Source organism: Hyperolius riggenbachi, chromosome 2 (genome assembly GCF_040937935.1).
Source record: "Hyperolius riggenbachi isolate aHypRig1 chromosome 2, aHypRig1.pri, whole genome shotgun sequence".
Classification (NCBI taxonomy): Eukaryota; Metazoa; Chordata; class Amphibia; order Anura; family Hyperoliidae; genus Hyperolius; species Hyperolius riggenbachi.
The window spans coordinates 8,868,862-8,884,831 of NC_090647.1; the positions used below are offsets into that span (position 1 = coordinate 8,868,862).

Below are 15,970 nucleotides of genomic sequence, written 5' to 3' on the forward strand. Positions count from 1 at the left end.
GATCTAGTCCCCTTCTTCAATCATATTTCCAGATGTTAGCACAAGCTTTCTGGGATCTAATCCCCTCCTTCAGGCATATTCCCAGATGTTAGCACAAGCTTTCAGGGATCTAGTCCCCTTTCTTCAGGCATATTTCCAGATGTCAGCACAAGCTTTTAGGCATCTAGTCCCCATCTTCGGGCACATTTCCAGATGTTAGCACAAGCTTTCTGGGATCTAGTCCCCTTCTTCAGGCATATTTCCAGATGTTAGCACAAGCTTTCTGGGATGTAGTCCTCTTCTTCAGGCATATTTCCAGATGTTAGCACAAGCTTTCTGGGATCTAGTCCCCTCCTTCAGGCATATTCCCAGATGTTAGCACAAGCTTTCAGGGATCTAGTCCCCTTCTTCAGGCATATTTCCAGATGTTAGCACACGCTTTCTGGGATCTAGTCTCCTCCTTCAGGCATATTCCCAGATGTTAGCACAAGCTTTCAGGGATCTAGTCCCCTTCTTCAGGCATATTTCCAGATGTTAGCACAAGCTTTCTGGGATCTAGTCCCCTTCTTCAGGCATATTTCCAGATGTTAGCACAAGCTTTCAGGGATCTAGTCCCCTTCTTCAGGCATATTTCCAGATGTTAGCACAAGCTTTCAGGGATCTAGTCCCCTTCTTCAGGCATATTTCCAGATGTTAGCACAAGCTTTCAGGTATCTAGTCTTCTTCTTCAGGCATATTTCCTGATGTTAGCACAAGCTTTCAGGAATGTAGTCCCCTTCTTCAGGCATATTTCCAGATGTTAGCACAAGCTTTCAGGGATCTAGTCCCCTTCTTCAGGCATATTTCCAGATGTTAGCACTAGCTTTCAGGTATCTAGTCTTCTTCTTCAGGCATATTTCCTGATGTTAGCACAAGCTTTCAGGAATGTAGTCCCCTTCTTCAGGCATATTTCCAGATGTTAGAATCAGAATCAGAAGCATCTTTATTTTGCCAAGTACGCCGGATAACGTACCCAGAATTGTATGTGGTGCACATGGCATTGGCAGAGACAGGACAAGACAGGGCATAGTAGACATAAAAAGTAAATGAGAATATACATGGTACGGACAATAGATACAATACTGCAGGGGCGTTGCTAGGGTCCTTGCAGATCGTTGGCACCTGGGGGCACTAGGGTGGAAAGGGGTGGAATATGAAAGTCTGTCAAGCAGAAATTCTTATTTTTAGGCAGAAATTCGTTTGGTGGCAAAAAAAAAATGTCTGCGGAATTCCATATAGTGATATAGCAATTCCGTTCCGTCGTAACGGAGCGGAATCACCAAATTCTGGCCAGAATCGCGGAAATCTTAATTCCGCGGAATCCAGCGACTATCCGTAAATCTCACCATGGTACACACCAGTCCAGCACGACCGTCACAACACAAACAGCTGTTTGCGGTGCGTTACACAGTGAGTTTGGTCTGTCAGTGTGAAGCAGAACTGTAATTACACTCCCTGATTGATGTATATGTTACGGCCAAAACCAGAAATCGGCCAATTCTAGAATTAGCCGGCCGTTTCTAGAACTGGCCGATTTGACGTCGGCCAAAGTCCAAAATGCTGGGAATTTCTGACATTGGCTGGCCAGTTCTAGAAACGGCCAAAATCAGTCGGCCAAAGTCCAAAATGCACAAATCCCAGAACATCCCGGGTCCTGTCCGGCACCATGAATGGCACTCGGAACTTCCGCTCTGCTCTGAAAGATACAGCATAATGTTTTTAAAGAAAAGCATTTATTTGATTCACCTGATAGAAATCCTGCAATAAATCTGCAGTGTGTCTATTTCCTGCTTTCATGGAAGCAGGAATAGTGTTAATATCCTGTGCTTTCGAATTAGCTTATCTGCCGTGGCAGTCAGGTGACACAGGGAAGAGATCAAATTATAACTTTGATTGGTCCCAGATGAGGAGGAATTAGACAGGCTAAACTTGCTAAATACATACAGGAGGTCTTTCTCTATGTGTTCCTTCTGTCCCGTGCAAAGGTTCAGGTCCACTTAAGGGCTGTTGTGCCTCCACTGGGAATGTCATAGCTGTCATTTTCTGTATTAAGAAAAAGCAATGCCTCTTGACTGAAAAGCTGTACCTGGGGCTTCTTCAGTGCAGAGTGCCCCCATAAACTCCACGGCTGGCTCAGCTTTGCTTCCTCTCCTCCATGTTGGCGCTATGCCCCCGATCAAAGTGGACCTGTGCAGGGAAAGCAGCTGCAGCCGTCAGTATGAAAGGCGGCCCCGGGTCCTGAGAAGCTGGAGAGAAGACAGAACGTGGAGATGGAAAGTGCCGGGGAGAAGACTGAGAGAAGACAGAACGTGGAGACGGAAAGTGCCGGGGAGAAGACTGAGAGAAGACAGAACGTGGAGACGGAAGGTGCCGGGGAGAAGACTGAGAGAAGACAGAACGTGGAGACGGAAGGTGCCGGGGAGAAGACTGAGAGAAGACAGAACGTGGAGACGGAAAGTGCCGGGGAGAAGACTGAGAGAAGACAGAACGTGGAGACGGAAAGTGCCGGGGAGAAGACTGAGAGAAGACAGAACGTGGAGACGGAAGGTGCCGGGGAGAAGACTGAGAGAAGACAGAACGTGGAGACGGAGGGTGCCGGGGAGAAGACTGAGAGAAGACAGAACGTGGAGACGGAAAGTGCTGGGGAGAAGACTGAGAGAAGACAGAACGTGGAGACGGAAAGTGCCGGGAAGAAGACTGAGAGAAGACAGAACGTGGAGACGGAAAGTGCTGGGGAGAAGACTGAGAGAAGACAGAACGTGGAGACGGAAAGTGCCGGGGAGAAGACTGAGAGAAGACAGAACGTGGAGACGGAAGGTGCCGGGGAGAAGACTGAGAGAAGACAGAACGTGGAGACGGAGGGTGCCGGGGAGAAGACTGAGAGAAGACAGAACGTGGAGACGGAAAGTGCTGGGGAGAAGACTGAGAGAAGACAGAACGTGGAGACGGAAAGTGCCGGGAAGAAGACTGAGAGAAGACAGAACGTGGAGACGGAAGGTGCCGGGGAGAAGACTGAGAGAAGACAGAACGTGGAGACGGAAGGTGCTGGGGAGAAGACTGAGAGAAGACAGAACGTGGAGACGGAAGGTGCCGGGGAGAAGACTGAGAGAAGACAGAACGTGGAGACGGAAGGTGCCGGGGAGAAGACTGAGAGAAGACAGAACGTGGAGACGGAAAGTGCCGGGGAGAAGACTGAGAGAAGACAGAACGTGGAGACGGAAGGTGCCGGGGAGAAGACTGAGAGAAGACAGAACGTGGAGACGGAAGGTGCCGGGGAGAAGACTGAGAGAAGACAGAACGTGGAGACGGAAGGTGCCGGGGAGAAGACTGAGAGAAGACAGAACGTGGAGACGGAAGGTGCCGGGGAGAAGACTGAGAGAAGACAGAACGTGGAGACGGAAAGTGCCGGGGAGAAGACTGAGAGAAGACAGAACGTGGAGACGGAAGGTGCCGGGGAGAAGACTGAGAGAAGACAGAAGGCGGAGGAGGAAGCCAGCAGGAAGAAGATGAAGAGAAGCATTGAAAGTCGAGAATGAAGGCGGCGGGGAAAGCGGCTCCAGCCGGTGCTGTTTCGTCGGCAGACGGGCAGCAGGAAAGGCCTTCCTGGGTCCTGAGAAACAAGACGGAAGGCGGCGGGGAGCGGTGTGACAGAAGGCAGAATTGGAGGACAAACAGGGAAATGGATGGGCACACGGGAGACGAACGGGGAATTGAAAAGCGGGGGACAGCGGCACAACTTTGCAGTGAATGGAGAGCGGGACAGCACAGAGGTGAGCTTCGGGACTTGGCCGGCCATATTTAGTCAGAACGCGTTCTGGCCGGCCAAAGTCTGAAATTCTGCAGCATTTCTTATATTGGCCGCATGATCCGGCCACTTCGCGTTGTGACCGGCCAGAACCCGAAGTGGCCAGACTTCGGGTTCTGGCCGTAACATATACACATGCAAGATGTTTTAAAGCACTTTAGGCCTGCAATTTAGCATTCAATGTGATTTCTGCCCTTAAAACTCTGCTGTGCGTCAAATCCAGAATTTCCCCCGGGACTTTGGGCGTGTATCCCACTCCGCCATGCCCCCCTCCAGGTGTTAGACCCCTTGAAAAATCTTTTCCATCACTTTTGTGGCCAGCATAAGTGTTTCTAGTTTTCAAAGTTCGCCTCCCCATTAAAGTCTATTGCAGTTCACGAACGTTCGTGCGAACTGAACTTTTGCGGAAGTTCGCAAACCTGGTTCACAAACCGAAAATTGAAGGTTCGGGCCATCTCTAGTGGTGGCTGGATGGTGTAATGGTTAAGGGCTCTGCCTCTGACACAGGAGACCAGGGTTTTAATCTCGGCTCTGCCTGATCAGTAAGCCAGCACCTATTCAGTAGGAGACCTTAGGCAAGTCTTCCTAACACTGCTACTGCCTATAGAGCACGCCCTAGTGGCTGCTGCTCTGTCGCTTGGAGTCCGCCAGGAGAAAAGCGCGATATAAATGTTATTTGTCTTATAGTATAGTAAGTCTTGGTCTTATATGAAGGGCTAAGTACGCGATACCCTGTGCAGCCGCTCTTACACCCAGAGATTGATATTCGCGCGGCCCCAGAGGCGTATCAAGGCTTTATAGCACCCATGGCAAGCTCTGAGTTTACGCCTAATCCCCCCCTCCCCCACCACGCTACCGTATCCCACATGTCCGTCACCTGCACATCTTGTGGGTCCCGGTGCTCGATGCCTCCGGTCTCCTGCACCCCGCCCATTACCAGACTTTAGATTTGCGGCAAGAGGAGAGACAGAGAGGGTGCACACTTCCCGCTCGCTGCTCTTCAAATGCAGGAAGTGACTGATGATGTCACTTCCGCATGTGACACAACGGGTGGGTCTCTCCTCTTGCCGCTAATCTAAAGTCTGACAGAAAGATGGCAGACGGGGGCGCGGGAGACCGGAGGCATCGATCACACTGGAGCGGGAGGCACAAGATGTGGAGGTGGCCGGCAGCATGATCTAGTCCCCTTCTTCAGGCATATTCCTAGATGTTAGCACAAGCTTTCAGGGATCTAGTCCCCTTTTTTAGGCATATTTCCAGATGTTAGCACAAGCTTTCAGGGATCTAGTCCCCTTCTTCAGGCATATTCCCAGATGTTAGCACAAGCTTTCAGGGATCTAGTCCCCTTCTTCAGGCATATTCCAAGATGTTAGCACAAGCTTTCTGGGATCTAGTCCCCTCCTTCAGGCATATTCCCAGATGTTAGCACAAGCTTTCAGGGATCTAGTCCCCTTCTTCAGGCATATTCCCAGATGTTAACACAAGCTTCGGGGATCTAGTCCCCTTCTTCAGGCATATTTCCAGATGTTAGCACAAGCTTTCAGGCATCTAGTCCCCTTGTTAGCACAAGCTTTCTGGGATCTAGTCCCCTCCTTCAGGCATATTCCCAGATGTTAGCACAAGCTTTCAGGGATCTAGTCCCCTTCTTCAATCATATTTCCAGATGTTAGCACAAGCTTTCTGGGATCTAATCCCCTCCTTCAGGCATATTCCCAGATGTTAGCACAAGCTTTCAGGGATCTAGTCCCCTTTCTTCAGGCATATTTCCAGATGTCAGCACAAGCTTTTAGGCATCTAGTCCCCATCTTCGGGCACATTTCCAGATGTTAGCACAAGCTTTCTGGGATCTAGTCCCCTTCTTCAGGCATATTTCCAGATGTTAGCACAAGCTTTCTGGGATGTAGTCCTCTTCTTCAGGCATATTTCCAGATGTTAGCACAAGCTTTCAGAGATCTAGTCCCCTTCTTCAGGCACATTTCCAGATGTTAGCACAAGCTTTCTGGGATCTAGTCCCCTTCTTCAGGCATATTTCCAGATGTTAGCACAAGCTTTCAGGGATCTAGTCCCCTTCTTCAGGCATATTTCCAGATGTTAGCACAAGCTTTCAGGGATCTAGTCCCCTTCTTCAGGCATATTTCCAGATGTTAGCACAAGCTTTCTGGGATCTAGTCCCCTTCTTCAGGCATATTTCCAGATGTTAGCACAAGCTTTCAGGGATCTAGTCCCCTTCTTCAGGCATATTTCCAGATGTTAGCACAAGCTTTCTGGGATGTAGTCCCCTTCTTCAGGCATATTTCCAGATGTTAGCACAAGCTTTCTAGGATCTAGTCCCCTTCTTCAGGCATATTTCCAGAAGTTAGCACAAGCTTTCTAGAATCTAGTCACCTTCTTCAGGCATATTTCCAGATGTTAGCACAAGCTTTCTGGGATCTAGTCCCCTCCTTCAGGCATATTCCCAGATGTTAGCACAAGCTTTCAGGGATCTAGTCCCCTTCTTCAGGCATATTTCCAGATGTTAGCACAAGCTTTCTGGGATCTAGTCTCCTCCTTCAGGCATATTCCCAGATGTTAGCACAAGCTTTCAGGGATCTAGTCCCCTTCTTCAGGCATATTTCCAGATGTTAGCACAAGCTTTTGGGGATCTAGTCCCCTTCTTCAGGCTCATTTCCAGATGTTAGCACAAGCTTTCAGGCATCTAGACCCCTTCTTCGGGCACATTTCCAGATGCAAGCACAAGATTTCTGGGATGTAGTCCCCTTCTTCAGGCATATTTTCAGATGTTAGCATAAGCTTTCTGGGATGTAGTCCTCTTCTTCGTGCATATTTCCAGATGTTAGCACAAGCTTTCAGGGATCTAGTCCCCTTCTTCAGGCATATTTCCAGATGTTAGCACAAGCTTTCAGGGATCTAGTCCCCTTCTTCAGGCATATTTCCAGATGTTAGCACAAGCTTTCAGGGATCTAGTCCCCTTCTTCAGGCATATTTCCAGATGTTAGCACAAGCTTTCAGGGATCTAGTCCCCTTCTTCAGGCATATTTCCAGATGTTAGCACAAGCTTTCAGGTATCTAGTCTTCTTCTTCAGGCATATTTCCTGATGTTAGCACAAGCTTTCAGGAATGTAGTCCCCTTATTCAGGCATATTTCCAGATGTTAGAATCAGAATCAGAAGCATCTTTATTTTGCCAAGTACGCCAGATAACGTACCCAGAATTGTATGTGGTGCACATGGCATTGGCAGAGACAGGACAAGACAGGGCATAGTAGACATAAAAAGTAAATGAGAATATAGATGGTACGGACAATAGATACAATACTGCAGGGGCGTTGCTAGGGTCCTTGCAGATCGTTGGCACCTGGGGGCACTAGGTGGTGGGCTTTCTGCGGCGCGCAGCGCGCCGCTGTAAAAATTGGGCGTGGTTATGCAGTGAGTGGGCGTGGCCATGGGTGGGGCCAATCGTACATTAGATTAGGACAGTGGTGGCGAACTTTTTGGAGGCCCAAACTGCAACCCACAAGTCACTTATCTATCGCAAAGTGGCAACAGCAATTTAAACTAAATACTATACAAACGTTTTAACACATACATGAACATTATGGAAAATCCAAGTTGAAAACCTGAAAAGATAAAAAATTTCATCCATCCTACTCCTGAAAAAATATATTCATTTTTTCAGAACCTCCCAGTTTTATTTTCTGTTTTAAAAAGCTAAAAAAAGTAAGTTTAATGCTATTGTCTCATATGATGATGATTCAGCTTTTCCCATAGTCTCACAGTTAGCCAGGGATCTAGTCCCCTTCTTCAGGCATATTTCCAGATGTTAGCACAAGCTTTCAGGGATCTAGTCCCCTTCTTCAGGCATATTTCCAGATGTTAGCACAAGCTTTCAGGTATCTAGTCTTCTTCTTCAGGCATATTTCCTGATGTTAGCACAAGCTTTCAGGAATGTAGTCCCCTTCTTCAGGCATATTTCCAGATGTTAGCACAAGCTTTCAGGGATCTAGTCCCCTTCTTCAGGCATATTTCCAGATGTTAGCACAAGCTTTCAGGTATCTAGTCTTCTTCTTCAGGCATATTTCCTGATGTTAGCACAAGCTTTCAGGAATGTAGTCCCCTTCTTCAGGCATATTTCCAGATGTTAGAATCAGAATCAGAAGCATCTTTATTTTGCCAAGTACGCCGGATAACGTACCCAGAATTGTATGTGGTGCACATGGCATTGGCAGAGACAGGACAAGACAGGGCATAGTAGACATAAAAAGTAAATGAGAATATACATGGTACGGACAATAGATACAATACTGCAGGGGCGTTGCTAGGGTCCTTGCAGATCGTTGGCACCTGGGGGCACTAGGGTGGAAAGGGGTGGAATATGAAAGTCTGTCAAGCAGAAATTCTTATTTTTAGGCAGAAATTCGTTTGGTGGCAAAAAAAAAATGTCTGCGGAATTCCATATAGTGATATAGCAATTCCGTTCCGTCGTAACGGAGCGGAATCACCAAATTCTGGCCAGAATCGCGGAAATCTTAATTCCGCGGAATCCAGCGACTATCCGTAAATCTCACCATGGTACACACCAGTCCAGCACGACCGTCACAACACAAACAGCTGTTTGCGGTGCGTTACACAGTGAGTTTGGTCTGTCAGTGTGAAGCAGAACTGTAATTACACTCCCTGATTGATGTATATGTTACGGCCAAAACCAGAAATCGGCCAATTCTAGAATTAGCCGGCCGTTTCTAGAACTGGCCGATTTGACGTCGGCCAAAGTCCAAAATGCTGGGAATTTCTGACATTGGCTGGCCAGTTCTAGAAACGGCCAAAATCAGTCGGCCAAAGTCCAAAATGCACAAATCCCAGAACATCCCGGGTCCTGTCCGGCACCATGAATGGCACTCGGAACTTCCGCTCTGCTCTGAAAGATACAGCATAATGTTTTTAAAGAAAAGCATTTCTTTGATTCACCTGATAGAAATCCTGCAATAAATCTGCAGTGTGTCTATTTCCTGCTTTCATGGAAGCAGGAATAGTGTTAATATCCTGTGCTTTCGAATTAGCTTATCTGCCGTGGCAGTCAGGTGACACAGGGAAGAGATCAAATTATAACTTTGATTGGTCCCAGATGAGGAGGAATTAGACAGGCTAAACTTGCTAAATACATACAGGAGGTCTTTCTCTATGTGTTCCTTCTGTCCCGTGCAAAGGTTCAGGTCCACTTAAGGGCTGTTGTGCCTCCACTGGGAATGTCATAGCTGTCATTTTCTGTATTAAGAAAAAGCAATGCCTCTTGACTGAAAAGCTGTACCTGGGGCTTCTTCAGTGCAGAGTGCCCCCATAAACTCCACGGCTGGCTCAGCTTTGCTTCCTCTCCTCCATGTTGGCGCTATGCCCCCGATCAAAGTGGACCTGTGCAGGGAAAGCAGCTGCAGCCGTCAGTATGAAAGGCGGCCCCGGGTCCTGAGAAGCTGGAGAGAAGACAGAACGTGGAGACGGAAAGTGCCGGGGAGAAGACTGAGAGAAGACAGAACGTGGAGACGGAAGGTGCCGGGGAGAAGACTGAGAGAAGACAGAACGTGGAGACGGAAAGTGCCGGGGAGAAGACTGAGAGAAGACAGAACGTGGAGACGGAAAGTGCCGGGGAGAAGACTGAGAGAAGACAGAACGTGGAGACGGAAGGTGCCGGGGAGAAGACTGAGAGAAGACAGAACGTGGAGACGGAAAGTGCCGGGGAGAAGACTGAGAGAAGACAGAACGTGGAGACGGAAAGTGCCGGGGAGAAGACTGAGAGAAGACAGAACGTGGAGACGGAAGGTGCCGGGGAGAAGACTGAGAGAAGACAGAACGTGGAGACGGAGGGTGCCGGGGAGAAGACTGAGAGAAGACAGAACGTGGAGACGGAAAGTGCTGGGGAGAAGACTGAGAGAAGACAGAACGTGGAGACGGAAAGTGCCGGGAAGAAGACTGAGAGAAGACAGAACGTGGAGACGGAAGGTGCTGGGGAGAAGACTGAGAGAAGACAGAACGTGGAGACGGAAGGTGCCGGGGAGAAGACTGAGAGAAGACAGAACGTGGAGACGGAAGGTGCCGGGGAGAAGACTGAGAGAAGACAGAACGTGGAGACGGAAGGTGCCGGGGAGAAGACTGAGAGAAGACAGAACGTGGAGACGGAAGGTGCCGGGGAGAAGACTGAGAGAAGACAGAACGTGGAGACGGAAGGTGCCGGGGAGAAGACTGAGAGAAGACAGAACGTGGAGACGGAAGGTGCCGGGGAGAAGACTGAGAGAAGACAGAACGTGGAGACGGAAGGTGCCGGGGAGAAGACTGAGAGAAGACAGAACGTGGAGACGGAAAGTGCCGGGGAGAAGACTGAGAGAAGACAGAACGTGGAGACGGAAGGTGCCGGGGAGAAGACTGAGAGAAGACAGAAGGCGGAGGAGGAAGCCAGCAGGAAGAAGATGAAGAGAAGCATTGAAAGTCGAGAATGAAGGCGGCGGGGAAAGCGGCTCCAGCCGGTGCTGTTTCGTCGGCAGACGGGCAGCAGGAAAGGCCTTCCTGGGTCCTGAGAAACAAGACGGAAGGCGGCGGGGAGCGGTGTGACAGAAGGCAGAATTGGAGGACAAACAGGGAAATGGATGGGCACACGGGAGACGAACGGGGAATTGAAAAGCGGGGGACAGCAGCACAACTTTGCAGTGAATGGAGAGCGGGACAGCACAGAGGTGAGCTTCGGGACTTGGCCGGCCATATTTAGTCAGAACGCGTTCTGGCCGGCCAAAGTCTGAAATTCTGCAGCATTTCTTATATTGGCCGCATGATCCGGCCACTTCGCGTTGTGACCGGCCAGAACCCGAAGTGGCCAGACTTCGGGTTCTGGCCGTAACATATACACATGCAAGATGTTTTAAAGCACTTTAGGCCTGCAATTTAGCATTCAATGTGATTTCTGCCCTTAAAACTCTGCTGTGCGTCAAATCCAGAATTTCCCCCGGGACTTTGGGCGTGTATCCCACTCCGCCATGCCCCCCTCCAGGTGTTAGACCCCTTGAAAAATCTTTTCCATCACTTTTGTGGCCAGCATAAGTGTTTCTAGTTTTCAAAGTTCGCCTCCCCATTAAAGTCTATTGCAGTTCACGAACGTTCGTGCGAACTGAACTTTTGCGGAAGTTCGCAAACCTGGTTCACAAACCGAAAATTGAAGGTTCGGGCCATCTCTAGTGGTGGCTGGATGGTGTAATGGTTAAGGGCTCTGCCTCTGACACAGGAGACCAGGGTTTTAATCTCGGCTCTGCCTGATCAGTAAGCCAGCACCTATTCAGTAGGAGACCTTAGGCAAGTCTTCCTAACACTGCTACTGCCTATAGAGCACGCCCTAGTGGCTGCTGCTCTGTCGCTTGGAGTCCGCCAGGAGAAAAGCGCGATATAAATGTTATTTGTCTTATAGTATAGTAAGTCTTGGTCTTATATGAAGGGCTAAGTACGCGATACCCTGTGCAGCCGCTCTTACACCCAGAGATTGATATTCGCGCGGCCCCAGAGGCGTATCAAGGCTTTATAGCACCCATGGCAAGCTCTGAGTTTACGCCTAATCCCCCCCTCCCCCACCACGCTACCGTATCCCACATGTCCGTCACCTGCACATCTTGTGGGTCCCGGTGCTCGATGCCTCCGGTCTCCTGCACCCCGCCCATTACCAGACTTTAGATTTGCGGCAAGAGGAGAGACAGAGAGGGTGCACACTTCCCGCTCGCTGCTCTTCAAATGCAGGAAGTGACTGATGATGTCACTTCCGCATGTGACACAACGGGTGGGTCTCTCCTCTTGACGCTAATCTAAAGTCTGACAGAAAGATGGCAGACGGGGGCGCGGGAGACCGGAGGCATCGATCACACTGGAGCGGGAGGCACAAGATGTGGAGGTGGCCGGCAGCATGATCTAGTCCCCTTCTTCAGGCATATTCCTAGATGTTAGCACAAGCTTTCAGGGATCTAGTCCCCTTTTTTAGGCATATTTCCAGATGTTAGCACAAGCTTTCAGGGATCTAGTCCCCTTCTTCAGGCATATTCCCAGATGTTAGCACAAGCTTTCAGGGATCTAGTCCCCTTCTTCAGGCATATTCCAAGATGTTAGCACAAGCTTTCTGGGATCTAGTCCCCTCCTTCAGGCATATTCCCAGATGTTAGCACAAGCTTTCAGGGATCTAGTCCCCTTCTTCAGGCATATTCCCAGATGTTAACACAAGCTTCGGGGATCTAGTCCCCTTCTTCAGGCATATTTCCAGATGTTAGCACAAGCTTTCAGGCATCTAGTCCCCTTGTTAGCACAAGCTTTCTGGGATCTAGTCCCCTCCTTCAGGCATATTCCCAGATGTTAGCACAAGCTTTCAGGGATCTAGTCCCCTTCTTCAATCATATTTCCAGATGTTAGCACAAGCTTTCTGGGATCTAATCCCCTCCTTCAGGCATATTCCCAGATGTTAGCACAAGCTTTCAGGGATCTAGTCCCCTTTCTTCAGGCATATTTCCAGATGTCAGCACAAGCTTTTAGGCATCTAGTCCCCATCTTCGGGCACATTTCCAGATGTTAGCACAAGCTTTCTGGGATCTAGTCCCCTTCTTCAGGCATATTTCCAGATGTTAGCACAAGCTTTCTGGGATGTAGTCCTCTTCTTCAGGCATATTTCCAGATGTTAGCACAAGCTTTCAGAGATCTAGTCCCCTTCTTCAGGCACATTTCCAGATGTTAGCACAAGCTTTCTGGGATCTAGTCCCCTTCTTCAGGCATATTTCCAGATGTTAGCACAAGCTTTCAGGGATCTAGTCCCCTTCTTCAGGCATATTTCCAGATGTTAGCACAAGCTTTCAGGGATCTAGTCCCCTTCTTCAGGCATATTTCCAGATGTTAGCACAAGCTTTCTGGGATCTAGTCCCCTTCTTCAGGCATATTTCCAGATGTTAGCACAAGCTTTCAGGGATCTAGTCCCCTTCTTCAGGCATATTTCCAGATGTTAGCACAAGCTTCCTGGGATGTAGTCCCCTTCTTCAGGCATATTTCCAGATGTTAGCACAAGCTTTCTAGGATCTAGTCCCCTTCTTCAGGCATATTTCCAGAAGTTAGCACAAGCTTTCTAGAATCTAGTCACCTTCTTCAGGCATATTTCCAGATGTTAGCACAAGCTTTCTGGGATCTAGTCCCCTCCTTCAGGCATATTCCCAGATGTTAGCACAAGCTTTCAGGGATCTAGTCCCCTTCTTCAGGCATATTTCCAGATGTTAGCACAAGCTTTCTGGGATCTAGTCTCCTCCTTCAGGCATATTCCCAGATGTTAGCACAAGCTTTCAGGGATCTAGTCCCCTTCTTCAGGCATATTTCCAGATGTTAGCACAAGCTTTTGGGGATCTAGTCCCCTTCTTCAGGCTCATTTCCAGATGTTAGCACAAGCTTTCAGGCATCTAGACCCCTTCTTCGGGCACATTTCCAGATGCAAGCACAAGATTTCTGGGATGTAGTCCCCTTCTTCAGGCATATTTTCAGATGTTAGCATAAGCTTTCTGGGATGTAGTCCTCTTCTTCGTGCATATTTCCAGATGTTAGCACAAGCTTTCAGGGATCTAGTCCCCTTCTTCAGGCATATTTCCAGATGTTAGCACAAGCTTTCAGGGATCTAGTCCCCTTCTTCAGGCATATTTCCAGATGTTAGCACAAGCTTTCAGGGATCTAGTCCCCTTCTTCAGGCATATTTCCAGATGTTAGCACAAGCTTTCAGGGATCTAGTCCCCTTCTTCAGGCATATTTCCAGATGTTAGCACAAGCTTTCAGGTATCTAGTCTTCTTCTTCAGGCATATTTCCTGATGTTAGCACAAGCTTTCAGGAATGTAGTCCCCTTATTCAGGCATATTTCCAGATGTTAGAATCAGAATCAGAAGCATCTTTATTTTGCCAAGTACGCCAGATAACGTACCCAGAATTGTATGTGGTGCACATGGCATTGGCAGAGACAGGACAAGACAGGGCATAGTAGACATAAAAAGTAAATGAGAATATACATGGTACGGACAATAGATACAATACTGCAGGGGCGTTGCTAGGGTCCTTGCAGATCGTTGGCACCTGGGGGCACTAGGTGGTGGGCTTTCTGCGGCGCGCAGCGCGCCGCTGTAAAAATTGGGCGTGGTTATGCAGTGAGTGGGCGTGGCCATGGGTGGGGCCAATCGTACATTAGATTAGGACAGTGGTGGCGAACTTTTTGGAGGCCCAAACTGCAACCCACAAGTCACTTATCTATCGCAAAGTGGCAACAGCAATTTAAACTAAATACTATACAAACGTTTTAACACATACATGAACATTATGGAAAATCCAAGTTGAAAACCTGAAAAGATAAAAAATTTCATCCATCCTACTCCTGAAAAAATATATTCATTTTTTCAGAACCTCCCAGTTTTATTTTCTGTTTTAAAAAGCTAAAAAAAGTAAGTTTAATGCTATTGTCTCATATGATGATGATTCAGCTTTTCCCATAGTCTCACAGTTAGCAATCATGTGACCCCCAACAAGACAAATTCAGCAATCATGAGGCCCCCAACAAGACAAATTCAGCAATCATGAGGCCTCCAACAAATCATGAGGCCCCCAACAAGACAAATTCAGCAATCATGAGGCCCCTATCAAGACAAATTCAGAAATCATGAGGCCCCCAACATGACAAATTCAGCAATCGTGAGGCCCCCGACATGACAAATTCAGCAAGCGTGAGGCCCCCAACAAGACAAATTCAGCAATCATGAGGCCCCCAACAAATCATGAGGCACCCAACAAGACAAATTCAGCAATCTTGAGGCCCTCAACAAGACAAATTCAGCAATCATGAGGCCCCCAACAAGACAAATTCAGCAGTCATGAGGCACATAAATAGACAGCATTTCACATAAATAGGCAGAATGCCCCCTTAATATAGTAGACACCTCTCACCTGGGTTCTGAAGTCTCCTCTACAGGCTGCTGTACCTGGCAATACTGTTTTTGGCTGGATTGGGGATGATGTGTGGGCTGAAAGGCCTGGCAGTGATGCTGTGGCCGATGTTGTGGCTGGGTTGGCTGGCAGTGATGCTGGGCTGTGCTTGGCTGGTTGAAGTAAATGCTGGCCTGACTGGTGGTGATGCTGTGGCCTTTTTGATAGTGATTCTGGGCTGGTTGGCTGGTGGTGATGCTGGGCTGGCTGGCCTGGATAGTTTAGGTAGCGACAGGTGCCCCCTAGTTAAGGTAGCGCCAGGAGTACCCCAGTTTAGGTAGTGACAGGAGCCCCCCAGTGTAGGCAGTGACAGGAGCCCCCAGTTTAGGTAGTGACAGGCACCCCCCAGTTAGGTAGTGACAGGCACCCCCCAGTTAGGTAGTGAGTGACAGGGACCCCCAGTTGGGTAGTGAGTGACAGCAGGGACCCCCAGTTGGGTAGTGAGTGACAGCAGGGACCCCCAGTTGGGTAGTGAGTGACAGCAGGGACCCCAGTTAGATAGTGAGTGACAGCAGGGACCCCCGTTAGGTAGTGAGTGACAGCAGGGACCCCCGTTAGGTAGTGAGTGACAGCAGGGACCCCCGTTAGGTAGTGCATGACAGCAGGGACCCCCATTAGGTAGTGAGTGACAGCAGGGACCCCCGTTAGGTAGTGAGTGACAGCAGGGACCCCCGTTAGGTAGTGAGTGACAGCAGGGACCCCCGAGTGACAGGCACGCTCCCCACCCCACCTACCAGTTGCCGCGTCAGACCTCAGGATCAGCGGGCAACCCGACCAGATAGAGCGGGTGCCGGGCACAAATATGCGGAAGTGATTTCACTTCTGCATATCAGCGGTGTCCGCTAGGTCCTAGCGCCCGCTCTATCTGGTCACCCGGCGCTGATCTAGGTCTGAATGGCAGCTGGGACAGCAGAGCGGAGCAGGGCAGAGCTGGGCAGCAGTGGCCGGGAGATCCATGGCACCCCAGGACAGATTGGGGGCACGGGCCCCCCCAAAATAGGGCTAGCAACGCCCCTGCAATACTGTATAATATACAATGCAATGACATACAATATACAGATCCGTGAGTCAATTTAGGGTATAGGGAGAGGTCTGCTTATGAGTTCATGGTTCAGAGTGGGCAAATGATACAGTCTGTGA

The 15,970-nt window shown here is 49.1% G+C and overlaps 2 protein-coding genes across 2 annotated transcripts; both read left to right on the top strand.

The window, feature by feature from the left end:
* Positions 1-2,288: 2,288 nt before the first annotated feature.
* On the top strand, positions 2,289-3,554 carry LOC137544562 (ribosome-binding protein 1-like). Its single transcript, XM_068265662.1, has one exon. The coding sequence runs from the start codon at positions 2,289-2,291 to the stop codon at positions 3,552-3,554; it is 1,266 nt and encodes a 421-aa protein (XP_068121763.1).
* Positions 3,555-3,701: 147 nt separating this feature from the next.
* LOC137544564 (uncharacterized abhydrolase domain-containing protein DDB_G0269086-like) lies at positions 3,702-10,307 on the top strand. The gene is made up of 2 exons (XM_068265663.1): positions 3,702-3,788; positions 9,288-10,307. Exons 1-2 carry the CDS (start codon positions 3,702-3,704, stop codon positions 10,305-10,307), a joined length of 1,107 nt encoding a protein of 368 aa, XP_068121764.1.
* Positions 10,308-15,970: the final 5,663 nt, after the last annotated feature.